The sequence below is a fragment of the Salvelinus alpinus genome, chromosome 1, assembly GCF_045679555.1.
Source record: "Salvelinus alpinus chromosome 1, SLU_Salpinus.1, whole genome shotgun sequence".
Classification (NCBI taxonomy): Eukaryota; Metazoa; Chordata; class Actinopteri; order Salmoniformes; family Salmonidae; genus Salvelinus; species Salvelinus alpinus.
Genome location: NC_092086.1, coordinates 13,587,661 through 13,608,934, shown reverse-complemented (window position 1 = coordinate 13,608,934; position 21,274 = coordinate 13,587,661). Strand labels below are relative to the sequence as shown.

The 21,274-nt window shown below is 48.7% G+C and overlaps 1 protein-coding gene across 1 annotated transcript in view; it reads right to left on the bottom strand.

Annotated features, from left to right (window-relative positions):
• Positions 1-21,274, bottom strand: part of LOC139570063 (xylosyltransferase 1-like) — a 52,782-nt gene that overhangs the window by 6,763 nt on the left and 24,745 nt on the right. Inside the window, exons 4-11 of the mRNA XM_071391550.1 lie at positions 19,676-19,878; positions 17,462-17,542; positions 17,021-17,237; positions 16,666-16,842; positions 11,917-12,018; positions 10,756-10,919; positions 2,001-2,196; positions 42-375 (exon numbers count right to left, since the gene is read on the bottom strand). Of these exons, the coding sequence (XP_071247651.1) occupies positions 42-375; positions 2,001-2,196; positions 10,756-10,919; positions 11,917-12,018; positions 16,666-16,842; positions 17,021-17,237; positions 17,462-17,542; positions 19,676-19,878 (1,474 nt within the window). The remainder of the gene's footprint in view (positions 1-41; positions 376-2,000; positions 2,197-10,755; positions 10,920-11,916; positions 12,019-16,665; positions 16,843-17,020; positions 17,238-17,461; positions 17,543-19,675; positions 19,879-21,274) is intronic.

Sequence of the window (21,274 nt, the reverse complement as noted above, 5' to 3'; positions counted from 1 at the left end):
GTTACAGGATAGTGTGTGTGTGTGTGTGTGTGTGTGTTTACCCTGGCGTATAGGCTGCTGGTCGTGGTACACCAGAGGTGAAACCACAAAGCTGGTGGAGGCCAGCAGGTTCCAGTGATGCAACACACGCAGCGTCCACACGCCGGGTCGTAACGGCCCGGTTAACGGGGGCCGGTAGTGCGTGTACTCTGTCCCGCCGTCCACCAGGATGTCGTACGTGGCGGCTATGACGTTGGTGGGGTCCACCCAGACGACGGTTACCGTGACGTTCTGTCCCCGGCCCCAGCGTTGCATGGCAACCGGCTCCTCCGTGGGGCCCAGGAGGCTTCCGAAGTTCCTGAAGATTCTCTCTTTGGCGTCCCAGTCTGAACCCACCTGAGGGAGGAGAGGGAGGAGAGGGAGGACAGAGAAAGACAGAGATATTGAGAGAGATCAAGAAACAGAGGATTGATTTGAATGAAAACAGAGATACTGTAGATAGAGAGAGAGACATGTGAAGGATTTCCAGCAGGCTAACCAGGTGGAAACTAAGTCCCCTGAATGGCAGCCTGTGATTGTTTTAACGACTTCCCTGTTAATTAACAAATGGTAATTCAATTAGTGTTCCAGCTACAGCGTGACAGGACACATCCAGTACCACATGTCATCCCCAGGGGGCAGCAGCAACCTGACAATAAAGACACTTAACAAATAGTGACCCAGAACCTGTTTCAGCAGGGACAGAACCCCCATCTCTCTCTCAGGTACCAGAGTCTGTTTCAGCAGGGACAGAACCCCCATCTCTCTCTCTCTCAGGTACCAGAACCTGTTTCATCAGGGACAGAACCCCCATCTCTCTCTCTCTCTCAGGTACCAGAGCCTGTTTCAGCAGGGACAGAACCCCCATCTCTCTCTCTCTCTCAGATACCAGAGTCTGTTTCAGCAGGGACAGAACCCCCATCTCTCTCTCTCCCAGGTACCAGAGTCTGTTTCAGCAGGGACAGAACCCCCATCTCTCTCTCTCCCAGGTACCAGAGTCTGTTTCAGCAGGGACAGAACCCCCATCTCTCTCTCTCCCAGGTACCAGAGCCTGTTTCAGCAGGGACAGAACCCCAACCTCTCTCTCTCCCAGGTAACAGAGCCTGTTTCAGCAGGGACAGAACCCCCATCTCTCTCTCTCCCAGGTACCAGAGCCTGTTTCAGCAGGGACAGAACCCCCATCTCTCTCTCTCTCAGGTACCAGAGCCTGTTTCAGCAGGGACAGAACCCCCATCTCTCTCTCTCTCAGGTACCAGAGTCTGTTTCAGCAGGGACAGAACCCCCATCTCTCTCTCTCTCAGGTACCAGAGTCTGTTTCAGCAGGGACAGAACCCCCATCTCTCTCTCTCTCAGGTACCAGAGTCTGTTTCAGCAGGGACAGAACCCCCATCTCTCTCTCTCCCAGGTACCAGAGTCTGTTTCAGCAGGGACAGAACCCCCATCTCTCTCTCTCTCATGTACCAGAGTCTGTTTCAGCAGGGACAGAACCCCCATCTCTCTCTCTCTCAGGTACCAGAGCCTGTTTCAGCAGGGACAGAACCCCCATCTCTCTCTCTCTCTCTCAGGTACCAGAGCCTGTTTCAGCAGGGACAGAACCCCCATCTCTCTCTCTCTCTCTCAGGTACCAGAGCCTGTTTCAGCAGGGACAGAACCCCCATCTCTCTCTCAGGTACCAGAGTCTGTTTCAGCAGGGACAGAACCCCCATCTCTCTCTCTCCAAGGTACCAGAGCCTGTTTCAGCAGGGACAGAACCCCCATCTCTCTCTCTCTCTCTCAGGTACCAGAACCTGTTTCAGCAGGGACAGAACCCCCATCTCTCTCTCTCTCTCAGGTACCAGAGCCTGTTTCAGCAGGGACAGAACCCCCATCTCTCTCTCTCTCTGTCCCAGGTACCAGGGATCAGGGATACTAGAGGCTGCAGGTGTTTGCAGGTTACATTTAAAATGTGTGTATGTATGTGTGTGCGTACGGGCGTGTCTCACCTCTGCAAACTGTAGTCTGTTGAGTGTGTTGGTTGTCGGGGCCAGGGTGAAGTGGTTGCTATGGGAGACCCAAGTCTCTAGGGTCTCTAGCTGGCTGGTTGCTAGGTTACTAGCATTTTGACGAACCAGGTAGCCTTGGAACACGTCTGACAGGAAGTACAAATGGACAGACACCGGGTGGCCCCTGGAGATATACCTGGGAAACACCAAATATACACATACACAGTACAGTTACACACAAATACACACCCAAATATCCACAGACATCCTCCCAAATATACACAGACATCCTCCCAAATATCCACAGACATCCTCCCAAATATCCACAGACATCCACCCAGATGTACACAGACATCCTCCCAAATATCCACAGCCATCCACCCAAATGTCACTTCACTCCCACCTACATGTACAAATTACCTCAACTAACCTGTACACCCGTACACTGACCCGGTGCCGGTGACCCCTGTATATAACCTCCACACTGACTCGGTACCGGTGCCCCCTGTATATAACCTCCACACTGACTCGGTACCGGTACCCCCTGTATATAGCCTCCACACTGACTCGGTACCGGTGCCCCCTGTATATAACCTCCACACTGACTCGGTACCGGTACCCCCTGTATATAGCCTCCACACTGACTCGGTACCGGTACCCCCTGTATATAACCTCCACACTGACTCAGTACCGGTGCCCCCTGTATATAACCTCCACACTGACTCGGTACCGGTACCCCCTGTATATAGCCTCCACACTGACTCTGTACCGGTGCCCCCTGTATATAACCTCCACACTGACTCGGTACCGGTACCCCCTGTATATAGCCTCCACACTGACTCGGTACCGGTACCCCCTGTATATAACCTCCACACTGACTCAGTACCAGTGCCCCCTGTATATAACCTCCACACTGACTCGGTACCGGTACCCCCTGTATATAACCTCCACACTGACTCGGTACCGGTACCCCCTGTATATAGCCTCCACACTGACTCGGTACCGGTGCCCCCTGTATATAGCCTCCACACTGACTCGGTACCGGTGCCCCCTGTATATAGCCTCCACACTGACTCTGTACCGGTGCCCCCTGTATATAACCTCCACACTGACTCTGTACCGGTGCCCCCTGTATATAGCCTCGTTATTGTTATTGTGTTACTTTTTATTTTAGTCTACTTGGTAAATATTTTCTTCTTCTTGAACTGCACTGTTGGTTAAGGGATTGTAATTAAGCATTTCACTGTAAGGTCGACACTTGTTGTATTCTGCGCATGTGATAAATAAAGTTTGATTTGATGTAAAATGTCCACAGACACAGTCATACCCACTCGATGGTACTCAAACCCACGTCACAACAAACTGGGCTTAAGTCACAGGAGCTGGTGAGGAACAGAGAGATCACTCTACTCTCAACCCCCCCACACACACACACACACACCTTGTCCCCCCCACTTCTGATACACACCCAACCAGCAACAAGTGTCTCCTTGTGCCTGTGTACACACTCCACCCATAACCTGCACACACACACACACACACACACACACACACCGTCCTCTCCCCCCGACTTACATGACTGGAAAAAGCCAGTCTGAGAGACTGAGGCCTGTTTGTCTAAATGTAACAAGTTATTCTCCATATTTGACTTGGGCCTCTTGCAACATACCCACACATGCACACAAACACACGCACCTATACAGACAGACAGACAGACACAAAGACACACAGAAAGGAAGACACAGACAGATACAAGGACAGACAGATAAATACAAAGACAGACAGATAGAAAGGCAGACAGAAACACAGTCAGATAGACAGTCAGGCAGACACACAAACAGCAGAAAGGCAGACAGACAGTCAGACAGACAGAAAGGAAGGCAGACAGACAGATATAAAGGAAGGCAGACAGACTCTGCTAGTTAAAACCTAGCTCCTAGCCTGGTAATGATGAGATCTGGTTTCCTCCGCTAGATAAAACCTAGCTCCTAGCCTGGTAATGATGCGATCTGGTCTCCTCTGCTAGATAAAACCTAGCTCCTAGCCTGGTAATGATGAGATCTGGTCTCCTCTGCTTGATAAAACCTAGCTCCTAGCCTGGTAATGATGAGATCTGGTCTCCTCTGCTAGATAAAACCTAGCTCCTAGCCTGGTAATGATGAGATCTGGTTTCCTCCGCTAGATAAAACCTAGCTCCTAGCCTGGTAATGATGAGATCTGGTCTCCTCCGCTAGATAAAACCTAGCTCCTAGCCTGGTAATGATGAGATCTGGTCTCCTCCGCTAGATAAAACCTAGCTCCTAGCCTGGTAATGATGAGATCTGGTCTCCTCCGCTAGATAAAACCTAGCTCCTAGCCTGGTAATGATGAGATCTGGTCTCCTCCGCTAGATAAAACCTAGCTCATAGCCTGGTAATGATGAGATCTGGTTTCCTCTGCTAGATAAAACCTAGCTCCTAGCCTGGTAATGATGAGATCTGGTCTCCTCTGCTAGATAAAACCTAGCTCCTAGCCTGGTAATGATGAGATCTGGTCTCCTCTGCTAGATAAAACCTAGCTCCTAGCCTGGTAATGATGAGATCTGGTCTCCTCTGCTAGATAAAACCTAGCTCCTAGCCTGGTAATGATGAGATCTGGTTTCCTCCGCTAGATAAAACCTAGCTCCTAGCCTGGTAATGATGAGATCTGGTCTCCTCTGAGTAGCTGGAGGACTGGAGTGTCAGAGCAGAGCTTGCAGAGGTGGTCAAACACCACACATAAAAACATGTTGATGATGGAGAAACAAGTGTCTATTTAACCTCTGTGGTCAGAAGATTCTGCACCTTTATGAGGGTGGCAAGTTTTAGTTTATTTAACTCTGCGCCCCCCTGCCGACCCCTCGGGCACGCCCAACAGTTTGTGAACCACTCCCCTAGCCCCTAAACCCTAGGCCCTGTCCAGAATCAACCCCTAGCCCCTACACCCTAGGCTCTGTCCAGAATCAACCCCTAGCCCCTAAACCCTAGGCCCTGTCCAGAATCAACCCCTAGCCCCTAAACCCTAGGCCCTGTCCAGAATCAACCCCTAGCCCCTACACCCTAGGCCCTGTCCAGAATCAACCCCTAGCCCCTACACCCTAGGCCCTGTCCAGAATCAACCCCTAGCCCCTAAACCCTAGGCTCTGTCCAGAATCAACCCCTAGCCATTAAACCCTAGGCCCTGTCCAGTATCAACCCCTAGCCCCTACAACCTAGACCCTGTCCAGAATCAGCCCCTAGCCCCTACACCAGTTTTTCTTCATCCCGGTCCTGCATGGGAACCTAAAGGGGTGCACATTTTAGATTTTGCCCCCTGATTCTGCTAATCAAAGGTTTGATGTCTGATGTGTTGATTAGTGGAATACGGTGTCTAGTTCTATGGTAAAAACTACAGTGTGCACCCCTTTGAGTCCCCATGCAGGACCAGGGTAAAAACTACAATGTGCACCCCTTTGAGTCCCCATGCAGGACCAGGGTAAAAACTACAATGTGCACCCCTTTGAGTCCCCATGCAGGACCAGGGTAAAAACTACAGTGTGCACCCCTTTGAGTCCCCATGCAGGACCAGGGTAAAAACTACAGTGTGCACCCCTTTGAGTCCCCATGCAGGACCAGGGTAAAAACTACAGTGTGCACCCCTTTGAGTCCCCATGCAGGACCAGGGTAAAAACTACAGTGTGCACCCCTTTGAGTCCCCATGCAGGACCAGGGTTAAAACTACAGTGTGCACCCCTTTGAGTCCCCATGCAGGACCAGGGTTAAAACTACAGTGTTCACCCCTTTGAGTCCCCATGCAGGACCAGGGTAAAAACTACAATGTGCACCCCTTTGAGTCCCCATGCAGGACCAGGGTAAAAACTACAGTGTGCACCCCTTTGAGTCCCCATGCAGGACCAGGGTAAAAACTACAATGTGCACCCCTTTGAGTCCCCATGCAGGACCAGGGTAAAAACTACAGTGTGCACCCCTTTGAGTCCCCATGCAGGACCAGGGTAAAAACTACAATGTGCACCCCTTTGAGTCCCCATGCAGGACCAGGGTAAAAACTACAGTGTGCACCCCTTTGAGTCCCCATGCAGGACCAGGGTAAAAACTACAATGTGCACCCCTTTGAGTCCCCATGCAGGACCAGGGTAAAAACTACAATGTGCACCCCTTTGAGTCCCCATGCAGGACCAGGGTAAAAACTACAATGTGCACCCCTTTGAGTCCCCATGCAGGACCAGGGTTAAAACTACAGTGTGCACCCCTTTGAGTCCCCATGCAGGACCAGGGTTAAAACTACAATGTGCACCCCTTTGAGTCCCCATGCAGGACCAGGGTAAAAACTACAATGTGCACCCCTTTGAGTCCCCATGCAGGACCAGGGTAAAAACTACAGTGTGCACCCCTTTGAGTCCCCATGCAGGACCAGGGTAAAAACTACAATGTGCACCCCTTTGAGTCCCCATGCAGGACCAGGGTAAAAACTACAATGTGCACCCCTTTGAGTCCCCATGCAGGACCAGGGTAAAAACTACAATGTGCACCCCTTTGAGTCCCCATGCAGGACCAGGGTAAAAACTACAATGTGCACCCCTTTGAGTCCCCATGCAGGACCAGGGTTAAAACTACAGTGTGCACCCCTTTGAGTCCCCATGCAGGACCAGGGTTAAAACTACAATGTGCACCCCTTTGAGTCCCCATGCAGGACCAGGGTAAAAACTACAATGTGCACCCCTTTGAGTCCCCATGCAGGACCAGGGTAAAAACTACAGTGTGCACCCCTTTGAGTCCCCATGCAGGACCAGGGTAAAAACTACAATGTGCACCCCTTTGAGTGCCCATGCAGGACCAGGGTAAAAACTACAGTGTGCACCCCTTTGAGTCCCCATGCAGGACCAGGGTAAAAACTACAATGTGCACCCCTTTGAGTCCCCATGCAGGACCAGGGTAAAAACTACAGTGTGCACCCCTTTGAGTCCCCATGCAGGACCAGGGTAAAAACTACAATGTGCACCCCTTTGAGTCCCCATGCAGGACCAGGGTAAAAACTACAGTGTGCACCCCTTTGAGTCCCCATGCAGGACCAGGGTAAAAACTACAATGTGCACCCCTTTGAGTCCCCATGCAGGACCAGGGTAAAAACTACAGTGTGCACCCCTTTGAGTCCCCATGCAGGACCAGGGTAAAAACTACAATGTGCACCCCTTTGAGTCCCCATGCAGGACCAGGGTAAAAACTACAATGTGCACCCCTTTGAGTCCCCATGCAGGACCAGGGTAAAAACTACAATGTGCACCCCTTTGAGTCCCCATGCAGGACCAGGGTAAAAACTACAATGTGCACCCCTTTGAGTCCCCATGCAGGACCAGGGTAAAAACTACAATGTGCACCCCTTTGAGTCCCCATGCAGGACCAGGGTAAAAACTACAATGTGCACCCCTTTGAGTCCCCATGCAGGACCAGGGTAAAAACTACAATGTGCACCCCTTTGAGTCCCCATGCAGGACCAGGGTAAAAACTACAATGTGCACCCCTTTGAGTCCCCATGCAGGACCAGGGTAAAAACTACAATGTGCACCCCTTTGAGTCCCCATGCAGGACCAGGGTAAAAACTACAATGTGCACCCCTTTGAGTCCCCATGCAGGACCAGGGTAAAAACTACAATGTGCACCCCTTTGAGTCCCCATGCAGGACCAGGGTAAAAACTACAATGTGCACCCCTTTGAGTCCCCATGCAGGACCAGGGTAAAAACTACAGTGTGCACCCCTTTGAGTCCCCATGCAGGACCAGGGTAAAAACTACAATGTGCACCCCTTTGAGTCCCCATGCAGGACCAGGGTAAAAACTACAATGTGCACCCCTTTGAGTCCCCATGCAGGACCAGGGTAAAAACTACAATGTGCACCCCTTTGAGTCCCCATGCAGGACCAGGGTAAAAACTACAATGTGCACCCCTTTGAGTCCCCATGCAGGACCAGGGTAAAAACTACAATGTGCACCCCTTTGAGTCCCCATGCAGGACCAGGGTAAAAACTACAATGTGCACCCCTTTGAGTCCCCATGCAGGACCAGGGTAAAAACTACAATGTGCACCCCTTTGAGTCCCCATGCAGGACCAGGGTAAAAACTACAATGTGCACCCCTTTGAGTCCCCATGCAGGACCAGGGTAAAAACTACAATGTGCACCCTTTTGAGTCCCCATGCAGGACCAGGGTAAAAACTACAATGTGCACCCCTTTGAGTCCCCATGCAGGACCAGGGTAAAAACTACAATGTGCACCCCTTTGAGTCCCCATGCAGGACCAGGGTAAAAACTACAATGTGCACCCCTTTGAGTCCCCATGCAGGACCAGGGTAAAAACTACAATGTGCACCCCTTTGAGTCCCCATGCAGGACCAGGGTAAAAACTACAATGTGCACCCCTTTGAGTCCCCATGCAGGACCAGGGTAAAAACTACAATGTGCACCCCTTTGAGTCCCCATGCAGGACCAGGGTAAAAACTACAATGTGCACCCCTTTGAGTCCCCATGCAGGACCAGGGTTAAAACTACAGTGTGCACCCCTTTGAGTCCCCATGCAGGACCAGGGTAAAAACTACAATGTGCACCCCTTTGAGTCCCCATGCAGGACCAGGGTAAAAACTACAATGTGCACCCCTTTGAGTCCCCATGCAGGACCAGGGTAAAAACTACAGTGTGCACCCCTTTGAGTCCCCATGCAGGACCAGGGTAAAAACTACAGTGTGCACCCCTTTGAGTCCCCATGCAGGACCAGGGTAAAAACTACAATGTGCACCCCTTTGAGTCCCCATGCAGGACCAGGGTAAAAACTACAGTGTGCACCCCTTTGAGTCCCCATGCAGGACCAGGGTAAAAACTACAATGTGCACCCCTTTGAGTCCCCATGCAGGACCAGGGTAAAAACTACAATGTGCACCCCTTTGAGTCCCCATGCAGGACCAGGGTTAAAACTACAATGTGCACCCCTTTGAGTCTCCATGCAGGACCAGGGTAAAAACTACAGTGTGCACCCCTTTGAGTCCCCATGCAGGACCAGGGTAAAAACTACAGTGTGCACCCCTTTGAGTCCCCATGCAGGACCAGGGTAAAAACTACAGTGTGCACCCCTTTGAGTCCCCATGCAGGACCAGGGTAAAAACTACAATGTGCACCCCTTTGAGTCCCCATGCAGGACCAGGGTAAAAACTACAATGTGCACCCCTTTGAGTCCCCATGCAGGACCAGGGTAAAAACTACAATGTGCACCCCTTTGAGTCCCCATGCAGGACCAGGGTAAAAACTACAATGTGCACCCCTTTGAGTCCCCATGCAGGACCAGGGTAAAAACTACAATGTGCACCCCTTTGAGTCCCCATGCAGGACCAGGGTTAAGAAACACTGGTTGAGGTGCTTGTGGAGATCTGAGAGGATTTGGACAGGTACAGAGCCTTCAAAAAGTATTCATACCCTTTGACTTATTCCACATTTTGGAATAAGCCTGAATTCAAAATGTATTAAATATCCTATATCCATGTTTTTAGAAATGTTAGCAAATGTATTGAATATGAAATGGATCTCATTTACGTAAGTATTCACACTCCATATACTTTGTTGAAGCACCTTTGGCAGCGTTTACAGCTGTGAGTGTTTCTGGGTAAGTCTCTAAGAGCTGTGAGTGTTTCTGGGTAAGTCTTTACACACCTGGATTATATAACATTTGCACATTATTCTTTTTTTAATTCTTCAAGCTCTCAAATAGGTTGTTGATCATTGCTAGACAGCCATTTTCAAGTCTTGCCATAGATTTTCAAGTAGATTTAAGTCAAAACTGTAACTAAGCCACCCAGGAACATTCACTGTCTTCTTGGTTAGTAACTCCAGTGTATATTTGGCCTTGTGTTTTAGGTTATCGTCCTGCTGAAAGGTGAATTCATCTCCCAGTGTCTGTTGGAAAGCAGTCTGAACCAGGTTTTCCTCTAGGATTTGTCCTGTGCTTAGCTCTATTCCGTTCCTTTTTATCCTAAAAAACTCCCTAGTCCTTGCCGATGACAAGCATTCTCATAACATGATGCAGCCACCACCATGCTTGAAAATATGAAGGTGGTACTCAGTGATGTGTTGTGTTGGATTTGCCCCAAACATAACACTTTGTATTCAGGACATAAAGTTAATTTCTTTGCCACATATTTTGCAGTATTACTTTAGGTTACAAACAGGATGTATGTTTAGGAATATTGTTATTCTGTACAGACTTCCTTCTTTTCCCTCTGTCATTAAGATAAGTATTATGGAGGAACTACAATGTTGTTGATCCTCAGTGTTCTCCTATCACAGCCATTAAACTCTATAACTGTTTTAAAGTCATCATTGGCCTCATGGTGAAATCCCTGAGGTGAGAATACCTTCTGAAGGCCCTGTACTATTCTAACGTGACAGTGCAGACAGCGGTAAGAAGGTCAGGTATAACAAGCAATGTGGTGATATTTTCCCACCTTACCCTCTGAAAAACTAGCTGGGATTTTTGCCATATTTCTAAACCTGTCCAAACCTTCTCCACAAGTGTCTAGGGGGCAGTGAGTAGGGGTTAGGGGTTAGGGGGCACAGATTAGGGGCCCTATCCAATCCTTTTTGTTCTACCAGTGTGTATGGGGGGGGGGGGGGTGTTAGGGGTTGGTTTGGAATTCAGTTCTTCACACACACACACACAAACACACACACACACACACACATCCACACCTTCCGGACTGACCTGCAGCTGTTGTTGTCAGGGTGGCCCTGCAGTGATGTGGCGGCCCGTGATAGGCCCATGCGTGTGAAGGCGTGGTAGTGAGTGAGCTGGCTGTCTGATAGGCTGGCTACGCTGTCCGTCTCATCGTACACATTCTCCCAGTACGACTGGAGCCCTGGGGTCTCCTGGAGGAGAGGAATCAGTGTTATAGTAGAACCCTGGGGTCTCCTGGAGGAGAGGAATCAGTGTTATAGTAGAACCCTGGGGTCTCCTGGAGGAGAGGAATCAGTGTTATAGTAGAACCCTGGGGTCTCCTGGAGGAGAGGAATCAGTGTTATAGTAGAACCCTGGGGTCTCCTGGAGGAGAGGGAGCAGTGTTATAGTAGAATCCTGGGGTCTCCTGGAGGAGAGGAATCAGTGTTATAGTAGAACCCTGGGGTCTCCTGGAGGAGAGGAATCAGTGTTATAGTAGAACCCTGGGGTCTCCTGGAGGAGCAGTGTTATAGTAGAACCCTGGGGTCTCCTGGAGGAGCAGTGTTATAGTAGAACCCTGGGGTCTCCTGGAGGAGAGGGAGCAGTGTTATAGTAGAACCCTGGGGTCTCCTGGAGGAGAGGGAGCAGTGTTATAGTAGAACCCTGGGGTCTCCTGGAGGAGAGGGAGCAGTGTTATAGTAGAACCCTGGGGTCTCCTGGAGGAGCAGTGTTATAGTAGAACCCTGGGGACTCCTGGAGGAGAGGAATCAGTGTTATAGTAGAACCCTGGGGTCTCCTGGAGGAGCAGTGTTATAGTAGAACCCTGGGGACTCCTGGAGGAGCAGTGTTATAGTAGAACCCTGGGGACTCCTGGAGGAGAGGAATCAGTGTTATAGTAGAACCCTGGGGTCTCCTGGAGGAGAGGAATCAGTGTTTGTGTATTCTGTTTGTGTGTGTGTACTCTGTGTGTGTGTGTGTGTGTGTGTGTGTGTTGTGTGTGTGTGTACTCTGTGTGTGTGTGTGTGTGTGTGTGTGTGTGTGTGTGTGTGTGTGTGTGTGTGTGTGTGTGTGTGTGTGTGTACGTTGTATGTGTGTGTGTACGTTGTGTGTGTGTACACCTTGTGTGTGTGTGTGTACATTATGTGTGTGTGTACGGTGTGTGTGTATGTACGGTGTGTACGTTGTGTGTACTCTGTGTGTTCCACCCACCTGTGGATAAGGGCCAAACAGGAAGCTGTCCAGCTGGGTAACAATCTCCTGGTTCACCGTAGCCTCAAATTTACGGGCGAAAAACGTAGGCCTGGACGTTTGCTGTGGGGGAAGGAGGGAGAGAGAGGGAGAGAGCGAGAAGGAAAGAGATAGATGGGGGAGAGAGAGAGAGGGAGAGAGCAAGAACGAAAAGAGATAGATGGGGGAGAGAGAGAGAAGGGGAAAGAGGGGCAGAGGGATGGTAGAGTGAAAGGGGAGAGAGGGTGGAGGAGGAAGAGAGTATATGTTTATCTATGTGTATGTGGTACTGTCTGATGTGGGGGGGTGCAGATGGTCACGGGTTGATGAGGTCACAATGTCATGACTAGGGCGTATCTGCCATAGATACATACAGTTGAAGTCGGAAGTTTACATACACCTTAGCCAAATGCATTTAAACTCAGTTTTTCACAATCCCTGACATTTAATCCTAGTAAAAATTCCCTGCCTTAGGTCAGTTAGGATCACCACTTTATTTTAAGAATGTAAAATGTCAGAATAATAGTAGAGAGAATGATTTATTTCAGCTTTTATTTCTTTCATCACATTCCCAGTGGGTCAGAAGTTTACATACACTCAATTAGTATTTGGTAGCATTGCCTTTAAATTGTTAAAACTTGGGTCAAATGTTTTGGGTAGCCTTCCACAAGCTTCCCACAATAAGTTGGGTGAATTTTGGCCCATTCCTCCTGACAGAGCTGGTGTAACTGTGTCAGGTTTGTAGGCCCCCTTGCTCGCTCACGCTTTTTCAGTTCTGCCAACAAATTTTCTATAGGATTGAGGTCAGGAATTGGTGATGGCCACTCCAATACCTTGACTTTGTTGTCCTTTAGCCATTTTGCCACAACTTTGGAAGTATGCTTGGGGTCATTGTCCATTTGGAAGACCCATTTGCAAACAAGCTTTAACTTCCTGACTGATGTCTTGAGATGTTGCTTCAATATATCCACATCATTTTCCTGCCTCATGATGCCATCTATTTTGTGAAGTGCACCAGTCCCTCCTGCAGCAAAGCACCCCCACAACATGATGCTGCCACCCCCGTGCTTCACGGTTGGGATGGTGTTCGTTGGCTTGCAAGCCTCCCCCTTTTTCCTCCAAACTTAACAATGGTCATTATGGCCAAACAGTTTTATTTTTGTTTCATCAGACCAGAGGAACATTTCTCCAAAAAGTATGATCTTTGTCCCCATGTGCAGTTGCAAACTGTAGTCTGGCTTTTTTATGGCGGTTTTGGAGCAGTGGCTTCTTCCTTGCTGAGCGGCCTTTCAGGTTATGTCGATATAGGACTCATTTTACTGTGGATATAGATACTTTTGTGCCCGTTTCCTCCAGCATCTTCACAAGGTCGTTTGCTGCTGTTCTGGGATTGATTTGCACTGAAGTACATTCATCTCTAGGAGACAGAACGCGTCTCCTTCCTGAGCGGTTTGACGGCTGCATGGTCCCATGGTGTTTATACTTGCGTACTATTGTTTGTACAGATGAACGTGGTACCTTCAGGCGTTTGGAAATTGCTCCCAAGGATGAACCAGACTTGTGGAGCTCTGTGGTTTGAGATCTTCACTGAGTGTGAGGTAACGTTAGCTAATGCTCAATCACCTCAGCAGCTGACTGTCTCTCCGACTGACTGACTGGCTCCCTCTGAGACCGTTCATTTTTTCCCTTTACTCATTTAGCAGACACTCTTATCCAGAGCGACTTATAGGAGCAGTTAGAGTTAAATGCCTTGCTCAAGGGCACATCCACAGATTGTTCACTTAGTCGGCTCGAGAATTTGAACCAGCGGTTACTGGCCCAACGATCTTAACCGCTCGGCTACCAGATACCCACAATGCTTCCTTCAGACAGGATGGGAGCTTCCTCCATCAATGCTTTCTTCAGTCAGGATGGGAGCTTCCTTCATCAATGCTTCCTTCAGACAGGATGGGAGCTTCCTCCATCAATGCTTCCTTCAGTCAGGATGGGAGCTTCCTCCATCAATGCTTCCTTCAGTCAGGATGGGAGCTTCCTTCAGTCAGGATGGGAGCTTCCTTCATCAATGCTTCCTTCAGACAGGATGGGAGCTTCCTCCATCAATGCTTCCTTCAGTCAGGATGGATTTAAGCTTTTAGCTGCCAAGTATGGCCTACATGTAATTATAATAAAAATAAACCACTACTAAAAACCAGTTTACCTAAACCTGGCTAGCACTGTGAATCTAACTAATAACTCACTGTACAGCTGATGCGGAGGACGTGGGTGGAAGGACCACAACAAACCTTCTTTCCATAATGTTTATTATACACAAACATACACGTTTGAGGACTGACTAGCTCCAGAACAATCTGGGTTCTATTCCGGGACCATTCATCACATCAACTGAAACCAAAATGTCAGTTACATAGAACATCACTGTGGTGCTGACTGGTGATTGGCCCACACTACTGCTTATCACCCCCACACTGTAGGCGGGACATAAAATCAACAGAATACAGGATCAACTACCACACTGGAGACAGAGAGAGAGAGAGAGAGAATCTATGTGCACGTGAACCTGTGGCACAGTCTGGCGTGGGGGGCGTAGCTGCACTCAGCTGGGAGGTTCAGGGTTAAAGGCGACCTCACTGTCCAGGAAACTCAATCGAATGAAAACCCTCAGAACCACTGTGTGTGTGTGTGTGTGTGTGCTTCCCTTCGGTCAGGGCTACATAAGACCTCTCTACAGTCCAACAACCCCAACATTATTATAATAACAACTCTGACAATCACATGCCACCAGCTACAAGGCACTACAGAAACCACCGCTCACACACTGCTCTAGAACTGCTGATTTAGGATCAGTTTCCTCTGGCCAAGTCATCGTCAATATCATCAGGAACTCAACCACCACTGGCCCTGGAACAGTTGTTAGATGAATAAAGTAACCACAGGCTATAAGTACAGACAGGAGCACTTAGTTGTGAACGTTAAGCTATTCTTGTCCCTTTGCTGTGCCACAGTGAGACATAGCCAGCTGTCACATAGCTATTCTGGTTCATATAAATTAGCCAACTAGAGCTAAGCTATTCTGGTTCATAGAAGTTAGCCAGCTAGAGCTAAGCTATTCTGGTTCATAGAAGTTAGCCAGCTAGAGCTATTCTGGTTCATAGAAGTTAGCCAGCTAGAGCTAAGCTATTCTGGTTCATAGAAGTTAGCCAGCTAGAGCTAAGCTATTCTGGTTCATAGACGATAGCCAGCTAGAGCTAAGTTAATCTGGTTCATAGAAGTTAGCCAGCTAGAGCTAAGCTATTCTGGTTCATAGAAGTTAGCCAGCTAGAGCTATTCTGGTTCATAGACGTTAGCCAGCTAGAGCTAAGCTATTCTGGTTCATAGAAGTTAGCCAGCTAGAGCTATTCTAGTTCATAGACATTAGCCAGCTAGAGCTAAGCTATTCTGGTTCATAGACAATAGCCAGCTAGAGCTAAGATATTCTGGTTCATAGAAGTTAGCCAGCTAGAGCTAAGCTATTCTGGTTCATAGAAGTTAGCCAGCTAGAGCTATTCTGGTTCATAGAAGTTAGCCAGCTAGAGCTAAGATATTCTGGTTCATAGACGTTAGCCAGCTAGAGCTAAGATATTCTGGTTCATAGAAGTTAGCCAGCTAGAGCTATTCTGGTTCATAGAAGTTAGCCAGCTAGAGCTAAGCTATTCTGGTTCATAGACGTTAGCCAGCTAGAGCTAAGATATTCTGGTTCATAGAAGTTAGCCAGCTAGAGCTATTCTGGTTCATAGAAGTTAGCCAGCTAGAGCTAAGCTATTCTGGTTCATAGACGTTAGCCAGCTAGAGCTAAGCTATTCTGGTTCATAGACGATAGCCAGCTAGAGCTAAGTTAATCTGGTTCATAGAAGTTAGCCAGCTAGAGCTAAGCTATTCTGGTTCATAGAAGTTAGCCAGCTAGAGCTATTCTAGTTCATAGACGTTAGCCAGCTAGAGCTAAGCTATTCTGGTTCATAGACGATAGCCAGCTAGAGCTAAGCTATTCTGGTTCATAGAAGTTAGCCAGCTAGAGCTATTCTGGTTCATAGAAGTTAGCCAGCTTGAGCTAAACTATTCTGGTTCATAGAAGTTAGCCAGCTAGAGCTAAGCTATTCTGGTTCATAGAAGTTAGCCAGCTAGAGCTATTCTGGTTTATAGACGTTAGCCAGCTAAAGCTAAGCTATTCTGGTTCATAGACGATAGCCAGCTAGAGCTATTCTGGTTTATAGACGTTAGCCAACTAGAGCTAAGCTATTCTGGTTCATAGAAGTTAGCCAGCTAGAGCTAAGCTATTCTGGTTCATAGACGATAGCCAGCTAGAGCTATTCTGGTTCATAGAAGTTAGCCAGCTAGAGCTATTCTAGTTCATAGACGTTAGCCAGCTAGAGCTAAGCTTTTCTGGTTCATAGAAGTTAGCCAGCTAGAGCTATTCTGGTTTATAGAAGTTAGCCAGCTAGAGCTAAGCTAGTCTGGTTCATAGAAGTTAGCCAGCTAGAGCTATTCTGGTTTATAGAAGTTAGCCAGCTAGAGCTAAGCTAGTTTGGTTCATACACTTCATACACTTGAGATTTCCAGCCCTGTGTGTGTGTGTGTGTGTGTGTGTGTGTGTGTGTGTGTGTGTGTGTGTGTGTGTGTGTGTGTGTGTGTGTGTGTGTGTGTGTGTGTGTGTGTGTGTGTGTGTGTGTGTGTGTGTGGTACGCGGGTGTGTCTCACCTGAAAGCGTGGCAGGTCAGGAGGTTTGAAGTCGTTGGGGGAGCAGCCGCACCAGTCTACGATATGTTTGTACTGACACTTACAGCCCAGCTTCCTGTTCCAGTTGGTGATACGCAGGTTGTTGTCCACCATACTCTCACAGTGAGCACTGTTCTCTAGTACTGTGTGGAAGAACGACTGGAGAGAGAGGGAGAGGGGGGTAAAAATATGTTAGATAGTCAGTAGTGTGCAGTTTGTGCTGATTGCGTAGTGTTTGTGTGTGCATGTGTGTGTGTGTGTGCATGTGTGTGTGTGTGTGTGTGCAACAGATGTGTGTGTGTGTGTGCGCGCGTGCGTGTGCGTGTGTGTGTGTTACCTCGGCAGGCAGCAGTGTGTATGCGTAGAAGCGCTTCATGCTGACGACCAGCTCATCTTCAGAGTTGATGACGTAATCCACAAACATGCGGTTCAGAAGGAACCAATCGGAACCTCCGTCCACCGCAATGCCTTCTGGGATCTTGCGGTCGCCTAGGCGCCACATGTGTGTGTCACACTCGAAGAAGAGCCGGTCCAGACCCTGCTTACGGATGAACCTGGAAAGGACACACACACACACACACACACAGATGAACACACACGCAGATGAACACACACGCAGATGAACACACACACACAAACACACACACACACAGATGAACACACAACACACATGCAGATGAACACACACACACAAACACACACACACACAGATGAACACACAACACACATGCAGATGAACACACACATACACATACACACAGATGAATATGTGTCTCACCGTGTGTTGTCTCTGCCGTGGGATTTGATGAAGTTCATGTCCCGGTACTTTGTCAGGAAGCCCACCAGCTGTTCATTGGTCCTGGGGAGGGCAGAAAGCTGTCAATCAGTCACACATCCAATCAACACGAGGGGGCACACACAGGCCAAAATTCCAAATCAACCGCTTGGACACTAACCAGGCACTGTAGGTATGAAATGGTTTATCTAGGCCCATGCTCTTGGCTGGAGTCTGAATATTTGACCAAAGAGTTTGGCCTGCTTTGTGTTCTCATTTTGGATGTTTTTGGGGACGATTCTGGTATCGTCCCAGCCCCTAACACGCACGCACGCACGCACGCACGCACGCACGCACGCACGCACACGCACACACACACACACACACACCCAACAGCCCCCGTCCCCACCCCAACTCCCCCCAAAACACACGCCTAACAGCACTCAATCCTCTACTCCCATCTGAACAGAACATGAGTCCCAAACTCTCAAAGCAATTACACTTTCCTAATACCTCTTTAATTAGCTTGCTAATTAACACTCACATTAGAGAAGTATTACAGTGCCTTATCAAGGCTTGCACACAATGCTAACATGCTAGGCAGAGACAGGAAATAAGGATAAGGTTACACACACACATGTGCACACACGCACGCGCACACACACACCAGATGTGAATCTGAAGTTGACGCAGACAGAATTAGTTAGATGTATGGCATGGTGAATGAGAGAGAGAGAGAGAGAGAGAGAGAGAGAGAGAGAGAGAGAGAGAGAGAGAGAGAGAGAGAGAGAGAGAGAGAGAGAGAGAGAGAGAGAGAGAGAGAGAGAAAGAGAGAGAGAGAGGGAAAGAGAGAGAGAGAGAGAGAAACTCCAATTGAAGAATGGACAGACAGATGAACACACACAGCCATCTGTCCTATTGGATTTTCCTATGCTGAAAAGCAGTAGAGGTGAAGCCACAATGTCACTGCATCCAAACCTCTCTCTGTGTGTGTGTGTGTGTGTGTGTGTGTGTGTGTGTGTGTGTGTGTGTGTGTGTGTGTGTGTGTGTGTGTGTGTGTGTGTGTGTGTGTGTCTGTACGTATGAATGTGTGTGTCCTCCCTTTCCCTTCTCCCCTCCTCACTTTCCCTCCTCCCCTCCTCCCTTTTCCTCCTCCCCTCCTCCCTTTCCCTCCTCTCCTCCTCCCTTTCCCTCCTTCCTTTTCCTTCTCTTCTCCTCCCTTTCCTTCCTCCCCTCCTCCCTTTCCTTCCTCCTCTCCTCCCTTTCATTTCTTCCCTCCTCCCTTTCCTTCCTCCCTTTCCCTCCTCCCCTCCTCTCCTCCTCCTCTCCTCCCCTCCTCTCCTCCCCCCTCCATCCCAGTCTGTCCCCTCTGTCTCTGCTAGCTGCTGTGCCCTTCAGTCTAGGGATGTTTAGGATCACATACATACATACATACATACATACATACATACATACATACATACATACATACATACATACATACATACATACATACATACATACATACATACACACACACACACACATATTCACACATACAGACGCACACACACATTCAGATGCACGCACGCACGCACACACGCACGCACGCACGCACGCACGCACACACACACACACACACACACACACACACACACACACACACACACACACACACATATTATGAGAAGTGTGTGTGTGTGGTGTGTGTCCGTGTGTGCGTCACTCTCATCGATCACACACACAAACGCAGCACGCTGGGATCCGTGTCAACTCTGATGTCATCACCGGGTATTGACGTGGAATGGATTTTGTCCAGTGGGCCGCGGGGCTCATGGGATTGGTTCACTTCAATAAGAGATCCAGTTGAAAGTAGAGAGAACTTAGTGACTCAGGACCTTCTGTCAGACCAACTTCCGCCATTATGTGGAATTCTGTGTGTGTGTGTTTGTGGGCCCTATTCCCTATATAGTGCACTACTTTAGACTGGAGACCTATGAGCCCTATTCCCTATATAGCACACTACTTTTGACCAGAGGCTTATAGGGCCCTATTCCCTATATAGTGCACTACTTTAGACTGGAGACCTATGAGCCCTATTCCCTATATAGCACACTACTTTTGACCAGAGGCTTATAGGGCCCTATTCCCTATATTGTGCACTACTTTAGACTGGAGACCTATGAACCCTTTTCCCTATATAGCACACTACTTTTGACCAGAGCCCTCCATGCCCACCTGATAGGGTAGTCGGCTGCACTGAGGTTGATGAAGAAGTCCCAATTCCAGTCGGCCATCTTGAGAAGGTCGTCCATGCTACGCAGGTACATGGTGAGCAAGCTCGCCCCGCCCCAAATGGTGGACATCCTCCAGGAAGTAACACGGACGTTGGAATACTGGCTCGCTAGAGCCCCCACCTGTCTGTGGAGGTAGTTGGAACGCTGGGGGAAGGGAAGAAAGGTATTGGGTAAATTAATAGAGGTCTACATGTTTACCTGGTCTACAGGTTGACCTGGTCTACAGGTTGACCTGGTCTACAGGTTGACCTGGTCTGCATGTTTACCTGGTCTGCATGTTGACCTGGTCTACAGGTTGACCTGGTCTACAGGTTGACCTGGTCTGCATGTTGACCTGGTCTGCATGTTGACCTGGTCTACAGGTTGACCTGGTCTACAGGTTGACCTGGTCTGCATGTTTACCTGGTCTGCATGTTTACCTGGTCTGCAGGTTTACCTGGTCTACAGGTGTACCTGGTCTACAGGTTGACCTGGTCTGCATGTTTACCTGGTCTGCATGTTTACCTGGTCTACAGGTTTACCTGGTCTGCAGGTTTACCTGGTCTACAGGTTTACCTGGTCTACAGGTTTACCTGGTCTACAGGTTTACCTGGTCTGCAGGTTTACCTGGTCTGCATGTTTACCTGGTCTACAGGTTTACCTGGTCTGCAGGTTTACCTGGTCTGCAGGTTTACCTGGTCTGCATGTTTACCTGGTCTACAGGTTTACCTGGTCTGCAGGTTTACCTGGTCTGCAGGTTTACCTGGTCTACAGGTTGACCTGGTGTACATGTTTACCTGGTCTACAGGTTTACCTGGTCTACAGGTTTACCTGGTCTGCAGGTTTACCTGGTCTGCATGTTTACCTGGTCTACAGGTTTACCTGGTCTGCAGGTTTACCTGGTCTGCAGGTTTACCTGGTCTGCAGGTTGACCTGGTCTACAGGTTTACCTGGTCTGCAGGTTTACCTGGTCTACAGGTTTACCTGGTCTACAGGTTGACCTGGTCTACATGTTTACCTGGTCTGCAGGTTTACCTGGTCTACAGGTTTACCTGGTCTACACGTACAGTGCATTCGGAAAGTATTCAGACCCCTTGACTTTTTCCACATATTGTTACGTTACAGCCTTATTCTAAAATGGATTAAATTGTTTTGTTTCCCCCCTCATCAATCTACACACAATACCTCATAATGACAAAGCAAAAACAGGAAATATCACATTTACACAAGTATTCAGACCCTTTACTCAGTACTTTGTTGAAGCACCTTTGGCAGCGATTACAGCCTTGAGTCTTCTTGGGTATGACGCTACAAGCTTGGCACACCTGTATTTGGGGAGTTTCTACCATTCTTCTCTGCAGATCCTCTCAAGCTCTGTCAGGTTGGATGGGGATCGTCGCTGCACAGCTATTTTCAGGTCTCTCCAGAGATGGTCGATCGGGTTCATGTCTGGGTTCTGGCTGGGCCACTCAAGGACATTCAGAGGTGAATGTCCAGACATGACGCTTGGCATTCAGGCCAAAGAGTTCGATCTTGGTTCCATCAGACCAGATAATCTTGT